Genomic DNA, 21,734 nt, shown 5'->3' with positions numbered 1-21,734 from the left:
GCAAGACTCCACCTCAAAAAAAAATAAATAAATAATCTAAATTCAACAAGGCACGGTGGCTCACACCTGTAATCCCAGCACTTTGGGAGGCTGAGGCAGCTGGATCACTTGAGGTCAGAAGTTCAAGACCAACCTGGCCAACATAGCGAAACCCCGTCTCCAATAAAAATACAAAAATTAGCCGGGCATGGTGGTGTGTGCCTGTAATCCCAGCTACTTAGGAGGCTAAAGCAGGGGAATCGCTTGAACACAGGGGACGGAGGTTGCAGTGAGCCGAGATCACGCCATTGTACTCCAGCCTGTGCAACAGAGCAAGATTCCGTCTCAAAAAACAAACAAAAATTCTAAATTCACAGAATTATACAATTTTTCATTTAAGGTCCCCAGATATCTATGCGTAGAAATAAAGTAAAAGAAATGCTCTTCAGGAGTTTGTTACAAGCTCTTTTAATTTTGCAATCTAAATAACGTTATTATATAATATTCACATAAACTTTCATAAGGATCTGTAAGAAATCAGGTTGCAAAATTTGTTAGCTTCATGTTTAACTTGATGCTTCTGCTTATTTCAGTCAAAGTAAGTTTTTTCAAAACAAAATACCTTTTGAATGAAACTTTGTTAAAGAAATGAAGCATGGCTGGGCATGGTGGCTCACGCCTGTAATCCCAGCACTTTGGGAGGCTGAGGTGGGTGGATCACCTAAAGTCCAGGAGTTCAGACTAGCCTGGCCAACATGATGAAACCCCATCTCTACTAAAAATACAAAATTAGCCTGGTGTGTTGGTGCATGCATGTCATCCCAGCTACTTGGGAGGCTGAGGCAGGAGAATCGCTTGAACCTGGGAGGTGGAGGTTGCAGTGAGCTGAGATTGCACCACTGCACTCCAGCATGGGCAAGAAGAGCAGAACTCTGTCTCAAAAAAAAAAAAAAGGCCGGGCGCGGTGGCTCACGCTTGTAATCCCAGCACTTTGGGAGGCCGAGGCGGGCGGATCACAAGGTCAGGAGATCGAGACCACGGTGAAACCCCGTCTCTACCAAAAATACAAAAAAATTAGCCGGGCGTGGTGGCGGGCGCCTGTAGTCCCAGCTACTCGGAGAGGCTGAGGCAGGAGAATGGCGTGAACCCGGGAGGCGGAGCTTGCAGTGAGCCGAGACTGCGCCACTGCCCTCCAGCCTGGGCGACAGAGCGAGACTCCATCTCAAAAAAAAAAAAAAAAAAAAAGAAATGAAGCAAAATTCTGGTCAGGCATGGTGGCTCACGCTTGTAATCCCAGCACTTCGGGAGGCCGAGATGGGCAGATCACAAGGTCAGGAGTTCAAGACCAGCCTGGCCAATATGGTGAAACCCCGTCTTTACTAAAAATACAAAAATTAGCTGGGCGGCGCCTGTAATCCCAGCTACTCAGGAGGCTGAGGCAGGAGAATCGCTTGAACCCAGGAGGCAGAGGTTGCAGTGGGCTGAGATTGCGCCACTGCACTCCAGCCTGGGTGACAGCGCAAGACTGTCTTGAAAAAAAAGAAAAAGAAATGAAGCAAAATTATTACTAACTTCTGATTTATCAAATACTAGCTCATCCCAAGAAGTTGAACATGTTGAGGAATATCCTTGAAGCTTTCACAACAACCTAGAATCACTCACTGCCCTCAGGCTTTCCTACAGATTTTCTTCCTTGGAGGAAATAACTGAAGTTGCCCAAATATCAAAAGTTGGTCTTATCAGATGGGAGGGGTTCAGGGAAAGTCAGATTGTGCTTTCCCAGCTCTTCCTACCTGTTCAAACCCTACTGAAGCCCAAGCAGCAACAACAAAAACAGAAAGCCACAGCCTTCACTCAGTTACTGGGCTGAACAGATGACCTCAGTGTTGCTTTATCTCATCTATCCCCTAAGTTTACCACTACTTTCTTAACCCTACATCTTCCTTTACTTGGATCAATCTCCATTGCTGCCGCTTCTCTTCACCAGTTCTACTTCTGAGAGAAAGTTCAGAGGACAAATTATGGCAAGGCTACCCAGCATGGGGTACAAAGTAATTCGAAGTCATCCAATCCCACAAATTCCCAATCTACCTCTCCCATGCAGCCAGCCTGCTTGGGATGGACTTACTAAGGAAAGGTGAAAACTGCCCTGCCCCTTCAGGTCTCAATCCTTGTTGTCTTTCAAATTGTCACACCCTGAGGGACCAATAGAAACCTGCTTTTCCCGGCCGGGCGCGGTGGCTCACGCTTGTAATCCCAGCACTTTGGGAGGCCGAGGCGGGCGGATCACGAGGTCAGGAGATCGAGACCACGGTGAAACCCTGTCTCTACTAAAAATACAAAAAAATTAGCCGGGCGTGGCGGCGGGCGCCTGTAGTCCCAGCTACTCGGAGAGGCTGAGGCAGGAGAATGGCGTGAACCCGGGAGGCGGAGCTTGCAGTGAGCCGAGATCGCGCCACCGCACTCCAGCCTGGGTGACAGAGCCAGACTCCGTCTCAAAAAAAAAAAAAAAAAAAAAAAAAAAGAAACCTGCTTTTCCCAACCAGCTCCTTCAATGTGACCTTGAAGGGAGAATGGGGGGAACTAATTATTGATGTTTCATTGCCCCAAATCACTGTTGTTGATTTGACCATCACTGATTATCTCCTGCAGGGTAAGAATAAATCTTGAGCGAAGACAGTACTTCTATTTTGTGTGTATGTGTGTGTGTGTGAATGAGAGTGACAGAGAGCGAGAGAGAGAAAAAGAGACAGGGTCTCTTTCTGTTGCCTAGGTTGGAGTGAAGTGGCATGATCACAGCTCACTGCAGCCTTGAACTCCTAGGCTCAAGTGATCCTCCAAACTCAGCCCCCACAAACAGCTGTGACTACAGGTGCACACCACCATGACTAGCTAATTAAAAAAATTTTTTTTATAGAGACAGAGTCTCAGCTATGTTGGCCTCCCAAAGCGCTGGGATTACAGGTGTGGGTCACTACACCTATCCTGTACTTCTTTTATAATTTTTTTTACCGTAATAAAATAAATTTCATGTAGTAACATGAAATTTGCCATTTTTAAGTGTACAGTTCTGTGGCATTAGGTACACTCACACTGCTGTGCAACTATCACCAACATCCACTTCCAGAACTTTTTAATCTTGCAAAATGGAAACTCTGTACACGTTAAACAACTCCCTATTCCCTCCAGCCCCTGGCAACCACCATTCTAACTTTATGTCTCTAAGATTTTGAGTATTCTAGGTACCTCATATAAGAAATCATACAGTATTTGTCCTTTTGTGACTGGCTCATTTTGCTTAAAATAATGTCTTTAGAGTTCATCCATGTAGGATGTTTCAGAATTTCCTTCCTTTTTAACGCCAAATAATATGCCACTGTATGTATATGTCACATATACATTCATTCACTGATAGACACCTGAGTTGCTTCCATTTTTAGCTATTGTGAATAACGCTGCTATGAATATGGGTATACAAATATCTCTTCAATATCCTGCTTTCACTTTCTTTGGAGTATATATCCAAAGTGGAACTGCTGGATCATATGGTAATTCCATGTTTAATTCTCTAGAGAATCATCATACTGTTCTCTCCTTTTCTTAAAATTTTAAGTCATATAGCCAATATTAATAATTATATCTTTCTAGTAAGATTCACACATAGGACAGCAGTGGTCAGTTGCTTTATTTCTAATGTTGTAACTATCTTATAGCTAGTCAAGACACATCTTTAAATAACTAGTCTTGCCAATGACTGATGAGGAAAGCTGCATGCTACTCATCAGTCAACAAGCATCTTGCATACCTATGACCGACCACCCAGCATGGGGTACAAAGTAATCTGAAGTCATTCAATCCTTTGGATCGGGTTCCAGTTATAGACAGTAATACAAAGGTAAATACAGCACAGTCACCGTCCTCAAGAAATTCAGGGAGTAGAAAAGGAGGTAGACAGAAAAGTAAATGATCACAATAGGGCTAAGTGCTACCATAGAGTACTTCTGAAAGTATATCCTTACCTAGAAATATAAGAATGCTGAGACCATGAAAATGCAGTTTCATAGGCTAATGTGAGTCAAATCTATATGTTAATTATCTTTTGGGTGTAAAGGCATAAGGAACTCTGATACTTTTTAAAGGTCTCGCTTGTCTAGAAAACCTCTTCCTTTTTCAGGTAGAAGAGTACCTAATTCGTTTTTCTTTTTTCAGCATCACCAGGAGATCAAAGAGAACTAAAAGGAGGAAGAACTCATTTATCTTCCTCTTACCCTGTCTCCTACACAAAGAGAAAAGTTTCTACTCTTAAAAATGCAAGGTTTAGGCTGGGTGTAGTAGCTCATGTCTGTAATCCCAGCACTCTGGGAGGCTGAGGCAGGTGCATCACTTGAGGTCAGGAGTTCAAGATCAGCCTGGCCAACATGGTGAAAGCTTGTCTCTACTAAAAAATAGAAAAATTAGCCAGATGTGGTGGTGCATGCCTGTAATCCCAGCTACTTGGGAGGCTGAGGCAGGACAATCGCTTGAACTCGGGAGGCGGAGGTTGCAGTGAGCCAAGATCACGCCACTGCACTTCAGCCTGGGTGACAGAGCGAGACTCCGTCTCAAAAACAAATAAATAAATAAGGTTTAGTTAAGGTGCTTATTTTATCAATGAAGAATTACCAATCTTGGAAACAACCCAATGTCCGTTGACAGATGAATGAGTAAACAAAATGTAGTAAGGCACGGTGGCACAAGCCTGTATACCCAGCTACTTGGGAGGCTGAGGTGGGAGAATCGCTTGAGCCCAGGAGTTTGAGGTCAGCCTAGGCAACACAGCAAGACCCTATCTCTAAACAAAACAAAACACCCCAAAAAACTTATAAACAAAAGGTATTATATATAAATAACAAAATGCTATTCGGTTTTAAAAAGGAATGAAATTCTGATTCAGGCTACAATATAGATGAATCCTGAACATATGTTAAGTGAAATAAGCCAGTCACAGGACAAATATTGAATGATTCTTCTTCTATGACATACCTAGAATAGTCAAATTCATAGACAGAAAGCAGAATGGTGGTTGCCAGAAGCTGGGAGAAGAGGAGAGTGGACTTGGTGTTTAATGGGTATGGAGTTTTGGTTTTGTAAGACTAAAAAGTTCCAGATAGTGGTGATGGCTGCATAAAAATGTGAATGTACTTAATGCCACAGAACTGTCCACTTAAAAATGGCTAAAATGATAAATTTTATGATACATATCCTTTACCACAATAAGAAACAACCAAAAATAATTACCAATCAAAAAACAAAAAACATAAAAATAAAAAAATAAAAATCACAACCTTCTGATCATGTAAAATGATAGACCGTATACATTTTGTGCTGCTGTGAGGAGGATCTCTTGGCTGCCTCCAACATCTTCCTTTTATTTATTTATTTTTTGAGATGGACTCTTGCTCTGTCACCCAAGCTGGAGTGCAATGGCATGATGTCAGCTCACTGTAACTTCTACCTCCCAGGTTCAATCAATTCTCCTGCCTCAGCCTCCCGAGTAGGTGGGATTATAGGCGCGCACCACCACACTAAGGTAATTTTTATACTTTTACTAGGGATGGGTTTTCACCATGTTGGCCAGGCTGGTCTCAAACCCCTGACCTCAGGTGATCTGCCTGTCTTGGCCTCCCAAAGTGCTGGGATTAGAGGCATGAGCCACTGCGCCCGGCCCAACATCTTCCTTTTTTTTTTTTTAATTTGAGACGGGGTTTTGCTCTTGTTGCCCAGGCTGGAGTGCAATGGCGCAATCTTGGCTCACCCACTGCAATCTCTGCCTCCAGGGTTCAAGCGATTCTCCTACCTCACCCTCCCAAGTAGCTGGGATTATAGGCATGCGCCACCACGCCCGGCTAATTTTTTGTATTTTTAGTAAAGATGGGGTTTCTCCATGTTGGTCAGGCTGGTCTCGAACTCCCAACCTCAGGTGATCCACCTGCCTCGGCCTCCCAAAGTGCTGGGATTACAGGCATGAGCCACCACGCCTGGCCCAACATCTTCCTTTTAAACTTACTTTATTTATCAGTGATTAATACAATTCTTAAAGTACTAAAAACAAAACACTGACATGTACCTGTTTTTAATTGCATCACTTACCACTTTAGAAGGCAGTTTCTGAAAAAGTTCGCTAATGAGACGTCCTGATGGATTTGTAGCTACAACTATGGCTTCAAGAAGCTGCTCCAGGATCTCCTTCAGGTAAGTTGGAGAAGACTGGTAATGTGGAGAAAAAAGGACTTTGTAAGAGAAATAATAAAATGCTGAATATTACATAGTTTCTAAAATTGTAAAGCTAATTCAAAACAGCAACTGTTTTTTTTTTTTTTTTTTGAGATGGAGAGGCTGGAGTACAGTGGCACAATTTCAGCTCACTGCAACCTCTACCTCCTGGGTTGAAGTAATTCTGCCTCAGCCTCCCGAGTAGCTGGGATTATAGGCGTGCGCCACCAGGCCCAGCTAAATTTTGTATTTTTAGTAGAGACGGGGTTTCACTATGTTGGCCAGGCTGGTCTCAAACTCCTGACCTCGTGTCCGCCCACGTCGGCCTCTCAAAGTGCTGGGATTACAGGCATGAGCCACTGTGCCTGGCCAAAAAAAGCAACTCCTAAGCAGTACTTATTTTAACTCCAAATTTCAAGAATATCCTATAATGTTCTGATGCTGGACATAGGCATTGTATCCCTAGAACAACCTATATGAACCTAATGAGGTGCCTTATATTATTTTTGCAATGAAATCTCTTGTACTAGGTCCTTTTACTGAACCTTTTTCTACAGTAAATATTGTAATGGCAAAGTTTAAGTGCTACAAATGTGAAATGAGCAACTAAGCAGGAGAAAACATGTCCCATAATAGTTCGTCATTTCTATATCTGCTGTTCACATCTACTGAAGTCTTCATATTCTTATAGGACAATGACTACTTACATAGAGTTGAGACTACATACTTTTAACCATGGGGTGCTCTACCAGGTCTAACTGAATTCAAATTAAGTCAAAACTAAATAGCGATTAAGTAAATCAATGTACACCATTTCTGTTCTTTAGACTCACTGGCTTATACCTAGCTTAGTCACTGTTTCAACTTAGGAAGCATATGCCCCAAAGAGTACTTGACCAGGGAGGGTCCAAGTCTGAAGCAAGTTTCTAGAATAAGCAATGGAATGTCTCAGTCAAGGATTAAATTATGCTTCTAGTCCAAATCATTCTTTGTACATATAAAATAAAGAGTAATTTTTTTTCTGGTTTAAATCATAAAAGTACTGGTATTCTGTCCTAATCCAACAGAAGCTCTTTTTATTTAGTATAGTCTCAATTTTAAGGTCCAACACTTTTTTTTCTCCCCACTCTGTTGCCCAGGTTGGAGTGAAGTGGTGTGACCATGGCTCACTGCAGCCTCAAACTCCAGGGCTCAAGCAATCCTCCCACATCAGTTTTTCAAGTAGCTGGGACCACAGATGTGTACCACTATGCTTGGCTAATTTTTTTACTTTTTGTAGACATGGGTGTCTCACTACATTGCCCAGGCTGGTCTCAAACACATGGGCTCAAGTGATCCTCCAGTCTCAGCTTCCTAAAGTGTTGGGATTGCAGGTGTGAGCCACTGCACCAGACCCAAGAAAATCATCCTTGATTTAAAAATTGGAAACCTGAAAATTTCTTCTCCCTCCATGACAATCATTGAGTTATAAAATGAGTCTTGGGGTCTGGCATGGTGGCTCACGCCTGTAATCCCAAGCACTTTGGGAAGGTGAAGTGGGAGGATCACCTGAGGTCAAGAGTTCGAGACCAGTCTGGCCAACGTGGCGAAACCTCATCTATACTAAAAATACGAAAATTAGCTGGTGTGGTGACAGGCATCTGCAATCGCAGCTACTCAGGAGGCTGAGGCAGAAGAATCGTTTGAATCCAAGAGGTGGAGGTTGCAGTGAGCTGTGATCGTGCCATTGCACTGCAGCCTGGGCCGAAGAGCAAGACACCGTCTCAAAAAAACAAAATTTGAAAGAGGCGTGGGAGGTATAAATGTGAATGTACAAGACCCTCCCAATTTCTCATCAATTATGCATTACAGAAATATGGGCAAGTCCTAAATAGAGGCATTTTAATTTTTCGACTAGAGCCCTGAAGGTCTACACTAAGGGTGGGGCCTCTGCAAGCAGTGTTCTACCGAAGAAAGCATGGGCTGCTTCTCCTGTATTCATATCAGAGAGTAAAATTCCAGGAAATTCCTATTTTTAGCCTTCTATCTAGTTACAGTCACTTAACTACTTAAAGAAATTGACAAGGTGCTGAGAAACTATATACATATATTTACATATCATATATAAAATATAAAATTTTATACATATAAAATATAATTTATACGAACTACATGTATATATGTATATATATATTTTGTGTATATCTGTCTATCTATATATAGAGATTTTTTTTTTTGGAGACAGCGTCTCATTCTACCACCCAGGCTGAAGTACAGTGGCATGATCTCAGCTCACTGCAACCTCTGCCTCCTGGTTGTTCAAGCGATTCTCCTGCCTCAGCCTCCCGAGTAGCAGGGACTACAGGTGCCCACCACCATGCCCAGCTAATTTTTGTATTTTTAGTAGAAATGGGGTTTCACCATGTTGGCCAGGCTGGTCTCAAACTCCTGACCTCAGGTGATCTGCCTGCCTTGGCCTCCCAAAGTGCTGGGATTACAGGGGTGAGCCACAGCACCTGACTAGGAACTGTATTTTGAGACTCTAAGAAGTAATTATATTTTTGAGAAATTCACCCATCACTGCTTCTCTGTATTCCAGCAAAAGGCCTATGTAGATAAGTTACAGAAGGGGAATATTCTGCCTTGTACTTCTTACAATTTAGCTGTAGAAAAGAGTTGTGATCCCCTCTACTATTCTTTTTTCTCTTTTCAAATATGTCTTTTTATTTTCTGTCTTTCATTTTTTTTTTTGAGATGGAGTCTCACTCTGTCGCCCAGTCTGGAGTACAGTGGCGCCATCTCGGCTCACTGAACCCTCCACCTCCTGGGTTCAAGTGATTATCCTGCCTCAGCCTCCTGAGTAGCTGGGATTACAGGCATGTGCCACCATGCCTAGCTAATTTTTGTATTTTTGGTAGAGACGGGGTTTTACCATGTTGGCCAGGCTGTTCTTGAACTCCTAACCTCAAGTGATCCTCCCGCCTTGGCCTCCCAAAGTGCTGGGATTACAGGTGTGAGCCACCACGCCTGGCCATGAAGCACGTGTCTTTATTTAGTAAATATTTATCAGCACCTACATGTCAGGTATAGTGCAGATATGAGGAATAAATGAACAAGAAGATACCTGCTTGGGAGCTATCATTCTACTTGGGGGAAGAGAGAAAAACATGTAAACTAGTATGTTATTTCACATATAGTGACATTATAAAAACTGAAGACAATCCTGTCATGACAGGGTGGGGTAGGGGCTGAAAAGGAGGAAGGCGGAGCAAACAATGGAGATAGGGTGGTCAGGAAAGTCCTGTCTCAGTAGACACCATTTTAGATGGTGTTAGAACAATAAAAAAGAGCCAGTCACGGGAAAAGCCAAAGGAAGCATTTTCTACGCAGAAGAACAACTGCAAAATTCCAGAGGCAGAAATATACCTGGTATGTTCTAGGAACAGTAACCATTCTAACCTACAGAAATATTCCTCACTAAGGTGATTACATTCCAACTTCTAATCACAACACTGCCTTTCCTTACATGATGTCTCAATGTAGCAATACTGGACTAATCCTTGATAATATCAAGATTCTCTTTAAAACTGAGCAGGAAATATGCACTAATGTAAGTACAATTCATGAAAAATCACCACACATGGCACACGTTGTCCAGGATATCCTAGGATCCCTTAAAAATGGAGTGGGGCTCTCTGGATGTATGTCCTTTTATCCTCCCAGTTACTAATACAATTGCACAGGAATTCTAGTTGCCCAAAACAGCCCAGAGGGAATCACAAGCAGGGGCCCTCTCTGCCTTCCAAGAGCCCATCCATCACAAGTTCCAGCTACACACTTACTCCTTCAGTCACTGTGCCCTGATTGTCTTGCCCATCTTCATCATCATCTTCGTCATCTGCTTCTCCTTTCTGAACAAACTCATTTCTTGTTCGAAGGTACAAATCCCAGAGTTTGCAAGCGGCTTTATATTCAGGAGAATCTGGCTGTATGTTAGCAAAGACAAAAAAAAATCACTTTAGTAATGTACTGGAAATTAGTTGCTACTTTTAAAGCAACTGTTTCAGCACAGACCAAAAATTCTATTACAAATTTTAACATCCTCATGATTAAAACATATATGGGTCTAAATCCTGTTTCCAAAAAATGAAGTGTATGTTTTAAAGACATTCTGAAATCAAATTATTTATGTCTTATCTCATTACAGAAAGACTTGAGGCAGAAGTCAAATGATTTGCTAAATTAAAACTAATTATGACCGGGTGCGGTGGCTCACGCCTGTAATCCCAGCACTTTGGGAGGCCAAGGCAGGTGGATCATGAGGTCAAGAGATCGAGACCATCCTGGCCAACATGGTGAAACCCCGTCTCTACTAAAAATACAAAAATTAGCTGGGCGTGGTGGTACACGCCTGTGTTCCCAACTACTCGGGAGGCTGAGGCAGGAGAATCACTTGAACCAGAGAGGCAGAGGTTGCAGTGAGCCGAGATTGCGCCACTGCACTCCAGCCTGGTGACAGAGCAAGACTCTGTCTTAAAAAAAAAAACAAACCCAAAAAACCCCAAAAAACTACTTATTACTAATACACTAAGAAAGACAACTTAAAGAGATTTGATTTAAAGGATAGAAGCTAATGACGGTTCTGATGTTATTAATACTTCTAGTTTGAAATTCTTTAATACCTTGTTTCAAAATGTCTGCTCATGAAGTATAGTGGGCATAATAAACTCTTGACTGAAACCTTCTAGTAAAAACAACGTTGGATGCAATGTTTAAAAAATAAAATAAAACTTTAAAAATGCATACATGGGATGCCAATAGGAAGTAAGGATGTTCATAAAATTAAAGGAGTAAAAGCAGGAATCCAGACGAAAACCCACAACACTTAAGTCAAATGTTCACTTTGAGGGCATTTATTTGTGATAAAACCAAGCTTTCATTTCCAAGGCTTCTCTGGGCAGCAAGGAGGGAAGACAAAGGTCAGGGTCTACCAGAAGCTGGGAATCCAAAGGCCACGGCTGCACTGTTAGTGGGAACTCAAATCAGTTTCTGCACTGCCAGGGAGCAAGGACGACTGCCCATCTCAACCTCTACCTATCTAAACTCACGCCTATCTCAAACCATGGCACTGAGAGGAGAGGAGACGCATGAAATGAATCTCTGAGAACTCTTCATCATAAGTTAGCCTTAATAAAGACAAGCCACTCACCCTGGACAAGCAACAAATCATTTCTGGATGAAACTAACTTCAATTTAATGCTCCAATGATCTCTACAGATAAAGTTCCAAGAAATATGAGCCCATAGTAAAAAAAATCATGAGGCACATAAGAATCAAAGAATCACAAGAGAAAGCTAGAAAAAATGACAGTGACAACAAATATATGTATTAGATACTGGAATTCAAATATTAGATTATCAGAATAATCTACCATAGAATAAAAAACAGGTGTGTTAAAAATGTTTAAAAGTTGGGCATGGTGGCCAGGCGCGGTGGCTCACGCCTGTAATCCCAGCACTTTGGGAGGCTGAAGCAGGGGGATCACGAGGTCAGGAGATTGAGACCATCCTGGCTAACACAGTGAAACCTCGTCTCTACTGAAAATACAAAAAAATGAGCTGGGTGTGGTGGCGGGTGCCTGTAGTCCCAGCTGCTTGGGAGGCTGAGGCAGGGGAATGGCGTGAACTGGGGAGGCGGAGCTTGCAGTGAGCCAAAATCGCGCCACTGAACTCCAGCCTGGGTGACAAAGCGAGACTCCGTCTCAAAAAAAAAAGAAAAGTTGGGCATGGTGGTGCACACCTGTAGTCCTAGCTACTTAGGTGGCTGAGGCAGGAGGATCACTTAAGCCCAGGAGTTTAAGGCTGCAGTGAGCTACAACTGTGCCTGTGAATAGCCAGTGCACTCCAGCCTGGGTGACAGAGCAAGACTTTCTCTCTTTAAGAAAAAAAAAAGGGCCGGGCACGGTGGCTCACGCCTGTAATCCCAGCATTTTGGGAGGCCGAGGCGGGCGGATCATGAGGTCAGGAGATCGAGACCACGGTGAAACCCCGTCTCTACTAAAAATACAAAAAATTAGCCAGGCGAGGTGGCGGGCACCTGTAGTCCCAGCTACTCGGGAGGCTGAGGCAGGAGAATGGCGTGAACCCCAGGGGGCGGAGCCTGCAGTGAGCCGAGATCGCGCCACTGCACTCTAGCCTGGGCAAGAGCGAGTCTCCGTCTCAAAAAAAAAAAAAAAAAGTTTAAAGAAACAATGAGTTTGAAAACAATGAGTAAAGTCCTACAGACTCTAAAAAAGACGCTACTTCCTATATGTAGAAAAATTAAAATGCAAATACTAAATTTATATTTAACTAATCTAAGAGATTTCACCAAGAAAACAGAAAGAACTAAAAAAAAAAAAAAAAAAAAGATTATCTAAAAAGCAACACAGACACTGGGCACGGTGGCTCACGCCTGTAATCCCAGCACTTTGGGAGGCTGAGGCGAGAGGATCACCTGAGGTCAGGAGTTCAAGACCAGCCTGGCCAACATGGTGAAACCCTGTCTCTACTAAAATACAAAAATTAGCCGGGCGTGGTGGCAGGTGCCTGTAATCCCAGCTACTCAGAGGCTGAGGCAGGAGAATCGCTTCAACCCAGGAGGCAGAGGAAGCAGTGAGCCAAGATCACACCACTGCACTCCAGCCTGGGCATCAGAGCCAGACTCTATCACACACACACACACACACACACACACAAAAGGCAACACAGACACAAAGGCAGGAAATATGAAAAGTTAAGAGAAATGGAGACCTGTGGGAAGTCTAATATAACACCCAATCAGAGTTTCTACAAGAACAGGGCAAAGGCAAAATGCAAAGACACGGCTAAAAAAAAGATGATGAGAAACACCAATCTAAGATTTATGAAGCATTACTACTTGCAAATTCTATAAAGATATCCACATCTAAATATATCACAATGAAACTATAAAATACAAAAGAGAAAAAGATACTAAAGATGGCCAGAAAAGACAAGACACATAACCTTTAAAGGAACTACAATCATACTGGCGGATGACTTCTCAACAGCAAAATGGAATGAAGAATAAAGAAAGTAGTAATAATGAATGGTACTGACTCTATAAATCAATATTGTTATTATTATTATTATTGTTTTTAAAGACAGGATCTCACTGTTGCCCAGGCTGGAGTGCAGTGGCATGATCATAGCACATTGCAGCCTCGAACTCTTGGGCTCAAATGATCCTTCCACCTCAGCCCCTCAAGTAGCTGGGACTACGGGTACATGCCACCATGCTCAGCCAATTAAAACAATTTTTTTTTTTTTTTTTTGTAGAGATGGGATCTTAGTACACTGCCTAGGCTGGTTTCACACTCTTGGCTTCAAGCAATCCTCCTGTCTCAACCTCCCAAAGCGCTGGGATTATAGGCATGAGCCATCATGCCTGGCTGAATAGTATTTTATGGCAGGGGTCCCCAACCCCCAGGCCACGAACAGCTACCAGTCCATGGCCTGTTTGGAACCGGGCTGCACAGAAGGAAGTGAGCAGCAGGCAAGACAGCATTATCGCCTGAGCTCCTCCTGTCACATCAGCAGTGGCATTAGATTCTCATATGAGTGTGAACCCTATTGTGAACTGAGCATGCAAGAGATCTAGGCTGTGAGCTCCTTATAAGAATCTAATGCCTGATGACATGAGAAGGAAGAGTTTCATCCTGACCCTGCCCCCTACATCCACTGCTGTCCATGGAAAAATTGTCTTCCACAAAACTGGTCCCTGGTGCCAAAAAGCTTGGGGACCACTGCTCTATGAGATTCAAAAATCGCCACAAAAGAACTAAAGTACACAGCACCAGCATTATAAATAAGGAAAAGAGTGATCAGAGTTGAATTATTCTAAAGTTTTTGTATTGTTTGGAGGATTAAGATCCTGATTAGCTTCTGGCTTTGATAAGTTAATGATGCATATTAAAACTTCTTAGATAAGAACTAAAAGATTATCCATAGGTGTTACAATTTCCAAATTTTAGAGGTAATAAGAGGAAAAAAGTTTTGAAAAAAATGAAATCAAAAGAAGGCATAGAGGAAAAAAATAACAAAAGATACTGAAGAGTGAAATAAACTGAGCAAGGTGGTGTGCACCTGCAGTCCTAGCTACCTGGTAGGCTGAGGTGGGATGACTGCTTGAGTCCAGCAGTTTGAGTCTGGCCTTGGCAACTTAGTGAGACCTCATCTCTTAAAAATATTTAAGGCCGGGCATGGTGGCTCACGCCTGTAATCCTAGGACTTTTGGGAGGCCGAGGCAGGCAGATCACCTGAGGTCAGGAGTTCAGGACCAGCCTGGCCAACATGGCAAAACCCCGTAAAAATACAAAAATTAGCCGGGCATGATGGTGGGTGCCTGTAATCCCAGCTACTCGGGAGGCTGAGGCAGGAGAATGGCGTGAACCTGGAAGACGGAGCTTGCAGTGAGCCGAGATCGTGCCACTGCACTCCAGCCTGGGCAACAGAGCGAGACTCTGTCTCAAAAAAAAAAAAAAAAAAATGGCAAAGGGTCAAGTATAATTAACCTACTTTCTAACCAGAAAAAAAAGTATAAAGCAAGCTGGGCATGGTGGTTCATGCCTATAATCCCAGCACTTGGGAGGCTGAGGTGGGTCGATCACTTGAGCCCAGGAGTTTAAGACTAGCCTGGGCAACATGGCGAAATCCTGTCTCTATCAAAAATACAAAAAATTGGCCATGTGTAATGGTGCGCACCTGCAGTCCCAGCTAATCAGGAGGCTAAGGTAGGAAGATTGCTTGAGCCCAGGAGACAAGGGCTGTAGTGAGCCAAGATCACACCACTGCACTCCAGCCTGGGCAACAAGGGAGATCATGTCTCAAAAAAAAAAAAAAAATTATAAAGCCGAAGTAATTAAGATAGAAATAGAATGGCCTAGTAACAGATAAACTGGCCTATGGAACAGAATAAAAGGACAGAAACAGATCCATGAATACATGGAAATGATGACAGCAATGACTGCGAACAAATGCAGAGAGAGAATAGTGTTGGTTACACCTGTGGGAAAAAAATTGATTCCTACCTTATAAAAGACAAAAATCAATCCCAGCTGCATTTATTCCTACCTTATAAAAGACAAAAATCAATCCCAGCTGCATTAAAGGCGTATATGAAAGACAAAACTATAAATCTTTAAGAAAAGCATATTAATAGAAGAATATCTTGGGCAAGAGGAATCTCTGAAACAAAATACAAATAAACCCAATTTGAAGATTGATCAATTTGATTATACTAAAATAAAACATTTCTGTTCATCAAAAAATACCATGAAAGGTGAAAAGATATGCACACAGTGGGAGAAGATATTTGAAACACACAAAATCAAATACAAAAATATAAAAAAACTAAAACACATATAATCAAAAAAGCTTTAGTATCCACAATAATTAAAAAATTTCTATGGCCTGGCATGGTCGCTCATGCCTGTTGTCCCAGCACTTTGGGAGGCCAAGGTGGGTGGATCACTTGAGGTCAGGAGTTTAAGACTAGCCTGGCCAACATGGTAAAATCCCATCTCTACTAAAAATATAAAAATTAGCCGGGCATGGTGGTGGGCACCTGTAATCCCAGCTACTCAGGAGGCTGAGGCAGAAGAATCACTTGAACCTGGGAAGAAGAGGCTGCAGTGAGCTGAGATCGTGCCACTGCACTCCAGCCTGGGCAATAGACTTTGTCTCAAAAAAAAAAAAAAAAAAAAAAAAAATTCTGAAGCCAGGAGTGGTGGCTCATGTCTGTAGTCCCAGCTATTCACAAGGCTGAGGCAGGAGGATCACTTGAGGCCAGGAGTTTGAGATCAGCCTGAGTAACATAGGGAGACTCTGTCTCTAAAAAAAAAAAGAAAAAAAAAAATTCCAGAAATATGAAAATGACTAACAAACCAAGAGAAAAATGGGCAAAAGATGTGAGCAGACAGAGAAATAAGAATAGTTCATAATCACATGAATGTGGGTTGGGCACAGTGGCTCACGCCCATATCCCTGCACTTTGGGAGGCCAAGGCAGGCAGATTGCTTGAACCCAGAAGTTCAAGACCAGCCTGGGCTCTTGTTTCATGGTGAAATGTTAAGGACATGACTTGTGTCCTTAACATGGTTAAGGACAATTCAACATGGTGAAACCCTGGTCTCTACAAAACATGCAAAAATTAGCTGGGCATGGTGGCACATGCCTGCAGTGCCAGCTACTCAGAAGGCTGAGGTGGGAGGATTGCTTGAACCTGGGAGGCAGAGGTTGCCGTGAGCCAAGATCTCACCACTGCACTCCAGCCTGTGTAACACAGCAAGACCCTGTCTCAAAAGATAATAAATTAAAATACGTAAATAAATAAGAAATAAAAATCATATGAATGTTGTCTCTTTACGAATAAGACAAATGTGAACTCAAGCCAGAAAAAGAAACTACTACTCACCTGCCAGGTTTATAAATATTAAGAAGCCAATTATCAAATTGGTATCTTCCAATTGGTATCTTTCCAAATTTCATAATTTCTTACCTTATAATAGGCCTTTGCATTGTTAAAAAGAAGCTGGAAGTCAGCAGTCAGCAAATTAACATCATCATACTCTTCCATTTTTAGTTTCTGTTGTATTTTCATCAAGTCAATGGGCTGAGAAACCACTTCATAATAGTCTGGTTGATTTCTGTTATAATTTAAATTTTTTAAATGAGATATTAATCTGAAGCTTACAAAAAGTTTTATTTCAAAACTATTGATGCTAATGTTCAACATTCCAAGTGACAGAGCATATTAGAATCTTTCATGGACTTTCAAGCTTACTAAAAAAAAAAAAAAAAAAATCTGCCATCAAACTCACATTATTAGAACTAAAAGAGAATAAGAAAAGCAAGATGCACATTCATTCCCTTTTCAAAACATATGTTAATGATATAAAAACCTAAATTAACACCTGTGATGGTCTTTTATATGCTAAATATTTAATGTTTAGGGCAACAACGCTAAACCTATGTCAATGGTATCCTTTATAAATGAAGATGACTTACCTTTCATAGTGCTCAAAAGTGTGAAAACAGAGATATGTCTCAACACTCTTTATAAACTTACAAAACAGACTCTTTCTTCAGTAAGTGACCACATAAATTTTTTCTGCCAAGTACTATCAAATGCCTATCATAAATGCTGCTACAATACCAATTACTAAAATTACAAAGGAGGAAGATGAGCCCTTGGCTTACTTAGCTTAACAAAGATGAATGGACATCAGATACATCTAAACACAACCAAACTCTTGAAAAAAAAAAAAAAGCATGGGACTAAGAAATACAAAATTTGGCTTAGTAGTTATACCTTGCAGGAGAGGGGTAGTGAGGAACACACAAGAAACTTTTGAGGTAATTATAATGACAAAATTTCTTAAAATAATTAAGCAATTTCCTTCTTTAATTCCTTAAGTAATTTTAATGACAATTTCTTAAGTTCCCAAAGTAACTTCTTGGGTTTAGGGTTCATGGATGTTTAGTATTTTTTCTGGCTTTCTTCAAATGAAGTTCCAGGAGACAAGTAAACCTACTGAAAAACGATGTGACTATTTTCTCAATTCTCCCACGGGGTAGGTATTCAGCCCCATTCTAGATGTGTAAGAGCTAAGTTATTACAAATAACATCATGGCGATTAAGGCTAAAATCTCTCTTGGAACCTTAGCTGACAGCTTATAGCCATTCTTTTATTATGTATATTTAAATTATTTTTTAACTTGTATTCTGACATAAAAGTTTCAAAAATAGTACTTTTTTTCTGAACCATTTGAATAAGCTCTGACATGATGCCCCATCACGCCTGATAATTTAGTGTTTGTTTCTCACAAACAAGGACCACAACTCAACCATCAAAATCAGGAAGTGAATGTTAACACAGTACAGTTGACCACTGAACTGTGCAGGTCCACTTACATGGGAACTTTTTTCAACCAAAAAAATCAGAATATTGAGAAATCAGAGAAAAAGCAGAAAGAATACTGATGCTGTCTGTGGTATCAAGGAACCTTCTCACAGCAAACATTAAGGCTTTGATAACTTAATATCCAAGATGGTCCTCTCCATCTGGGCCTACTGGACCCACAGTCCAGTGCTCCTTGCTGAGGCAGGACCCCAGCAGTGTCTCAAGCTAAGGGGATTATCTGTAGACAATTGAGAATTCAATGAGGACATGTGCCTACAAAGGACACTATCCCCCAGAATCACTGCTACAAGGTTCCTCACAAACATTTTTAGAATTACCACAAAGACAAAAGAAAAATCAAGATCCCAACCTCTCACTCTATGTCATATGGTCAAAACAGGGTCCCCCCATTTCAAAATGAAATACTTCTAATTTCTAACAGTACTAATTTTTTCAGAAATCAAACATACAGAAAACTATCAAAAGTAAGAATCATCCTTATAATCCAGAATAAATAGCACCATTTGTATTTTTATAGACATTCTTCCAGACTTCTCTATAGGCACATGTACACACAAACCAAATTTAACATAAACAGCATTATATTGTATGTTCTTTCAAAACAACTTTTCTCTTTCAACAATAGGTGAGGGCAGTCTGGCATATGGCTGCAAAGTAACCAAAATGCAAAGTTTTAATCAGAATAACGAGAAACACTAGCCCTGGTGTGCAGAGAGCCTGCCGGCTACTCCCTACCCCATTCTCCCTTCTTCTCAGGATGACAGCATTCTAAGCTGCTGCATGGCTACTAAAGACTGTATTCTCAACCAGCATGGTGTTGCATGCCTGTAGTCCCAGCTACTTGGGCGGCTGAGGGAGGACTGCTTGAGCCCAGGAGGTCAAGGCTGCAGTGTGCAAAGATGGTGCTTGTGAGTAGCCTGCATTCCAGCCTATGTGACATGGCAAAACCTCGTCTCTAAGGAAAACAAAACAAAACAAAACAACACCAAACCTCGGCCGGGCGCGGTGGCTCACGCTTGTAATCCCAGCACTTTGGGAGGCCGAGGCGGGCAGATCACGAGGTCAGGAGATCGAGACCACGATGAAACCCCGTCTCTACTAAAAATACAAAAAAATTAGCCGGGCGTGGTGGCGGGCGCCTGTTGTCCCAGCTACTCGGAGAGGCTGAGACAGGAGAATGGCGTGAACTCGGGAGGCGGAGCTTGCAGTGAGCCAAGATTGCACCACTGCACTCCAGCCTGGGCGACAGAGCGAGGCTCCGTCTCAAAAAAACAAAACAAAACAAAACAAAACAAAACAAAACAAAAAAAACCAAAACCTTAAAGACCATATTTATTCTCCAGCCTCATTGCAGCTAGGTTCTAGCCAATATGAGAGCTGAAGTGTGTCATATCCAAGTCATGTCCTTAACATTCATTCTTTTTCCATACTGGCTGGAAGGTAGTTGTGGTAGTGAGTCATCTCAGAACATGCAGGCAAGGGTGATACCACAAAGACTGCAGAATACAGTTGGCTAATACTTGTACCTTGACAACTTCACAGAACAAGACTTTTACACAAGAGAAATTTCTCTTTTGTTTCAGCCATTGTTAATTTGGATGTCCCAGCACAAAGCAGACTAATACAGTAACTGAAACAAAGTATCAAAAAGGTATTCACAAATTGTGTAGCTCTGAGGAATACTAATTCTCATAAGTACTTGAGAAAAAACATACATTCCACAGAGGAGCGTCAGAAAAAAGGCACCATTATCTTCGAGGTTGTAACATGACAGTGGTCCAGCACCCAAGGTGTGTATCCTCTGCCCCTCAGCACTAGCCTGCCGGCGAAAAGGAGGCAGCAGAGGGACGGTATCTTCTATAAAAGTTGTTTTGTATACTTCAGCATGATGCTGCTACTCTATACCACATAATGGTTAACAGCACAGGCTTTGGAGTTAGAAAGACTTTAGTCTAAACACCAGTTATCTTTTAGTAGTTACAAGAACTTGTGCAAGTTCTCACCTATAAACTGTGATAACTCAGAATTTTAAATAAGATATGATCGGGAAAATGCTTGGTATTGTGTCTAGAATGTGGCAAACAATAAATACATGCTTTTACTACTTTATGCTAATTAAATAACAACTTTCAGAAGACTATTATTCACAAACCAACTCAAATATGGAGACGGTTACCTCATTTTAAAAACAATGCTTCCTTTTTGGCCATGGCTAATTTGCTAACTTACAGGGCTCTCCTAATTCAGGATGATGATGCTGCACTCAGTGGCTCCTCGTTGAGGTGAGAAATTTGCCTCCAGTTCAACTTAGAACTTGGTAGCTACCCACTGTAGCATCAACAATCATGAAAGAATCTAAATCTTTAGTTAACTCACAGCTTTCTACAGCTGCTGTAACAAATTACCACAAACTTCAGGGCTTAAAACAAAACCCATTTATTATATTAGTTCTAGAGGTCAGAAGTCCAAATGGGTCTCACTGGTCTAAAATCAAGGTATTAGCAGGGCTGCATGCCCTCTGGATATTCTAGTACAGAGCATCTAGCGAAAAGGGTTTCCTTGCCTTTTTCAGCTTCTAGAGCTCACCTGCATCCCTTGGCTTGTAGTCTCCTTCCTCCATCTTCAAAGCCAGCAGTATAGCATCTTCAAATCTCTGACTGAACTTGTCTCTCTCTTCCCCATTTAAGGACCCCTGTGATTACACTGGACCCACATGGATAATCCAGGATAACCACTCCAATTCAAGATCAGCTGATTAGCAAACTTAATTCCCCTCTGCCATGTAACACAATATATTCACAGGTTTCAGGGATTAGAATGTGGAAATATTTGGGGACCAGTTTTCTGACTAACACACTCATATACGTTTTCAGAACAAATAACTTCAATTCCCAGAGGGTTTTTCTTTGGCTTTTTTTTTTTTTTTTTTTTTGAGTCAGAGTTTCACTCTTGTTGCCCAGGCTGGAGTGCAACGGCGTGATCTCCGCACACCGCAACCTCTGCCTCCTGGGTTCAAGTGATTCTCCTGCCTCAGCCTCCCGAGTAGCTGAGATTATACGCGCATGCCACCACGCCCAGCTAATTTTGTATTTTTAGTAGAGATGGGCTTTCTCCATGTTGGTCAGGCTGGTCTCGAACTCCTGCACACAGGTGATCCACCTGTCTCGGCCTCCCAAAGTGTTGGGATTACAGGCATGAGCCACCACACCTGGCCAATTGCCAGAGTTTTGAAGAGAATAGTGATTATATTTCGAGAGCAAGAGAGGAAAGATGTTCGAGTTAGGGGAACATACCTTCCATAGGAAGGTATGTGCAAGATGCCTCTCTGTGTAATTTAAAAAAACTGATCCCTTTTAACTATCACTGTGACAACCTCAATACTGTCTTAACAGCTATTAATTTTTTTTATTAATTTTTAATTTTTTTGAGACGGAGTTTTGCTCTTATTGTCCAGGCTGGAGTGCAATGGTGCGATCTCAGCTCACTGCAACCTCCGCCTCCCGGGTTCAAGCAATTCTCCCACCTCAGCCTCCCAAGTAGC

The 21,734-nt window shown here is 41.8% G+C and overlaps 1 protein-coding gene across 50 annotated transcripts in view; it reads right to left on the bottom strand.

The window, feature by feature from the left end:
• PBRM1 (polybromo 1) overlaps nt 1-21,734 on the bottom strand; it is a 142,888-nt gene that overhangs the window by 110,346 nt on the left and 10,808 nt on the right. For all 50 annotated transcript variants that reach the window (XM_058442107.1, XM_032161330.2, XM_058442117.1 and 47 more), the window contains 3 exons: nt 16,768-16,915; nt 10,053-10,196; nt 6,109-6,225 (listed from right to left, as the gene is read on the bottom strand). In XM_058442107.1, coding sequence (XP_058298090.1) covers nt 6,109-6,225; nt 10,053-10,196; nt 16,768-16,915 — 409 coding nt within the window. The remainder of the gene's footprint in view (nt 1-6,108; nt 6,226-10,052; nt 10,197-16,767; nt 16,916-21,734) is intronic.

The sequence above is a fragment of the Hylobates moloch genome, unplaced genomic scaffold, assembly GCF_009828535.3.
Source record: "Hylobates moloch isolate HMO894 unplaced genomic scaffold, HMol_V3 SCAFFOLD_8, whole genome shotgun sequence".
Lineage (NCBI taxonomy): Eukaryota > Metazoa > Chordata > Mammalia > Primates > Hylobatidae > Hylobates > Hylobates moloch.
Note: the sequence above shows the minus strand (reverse complement) of the source record. Positions and strands in the feature narration are given on the sequence as shown.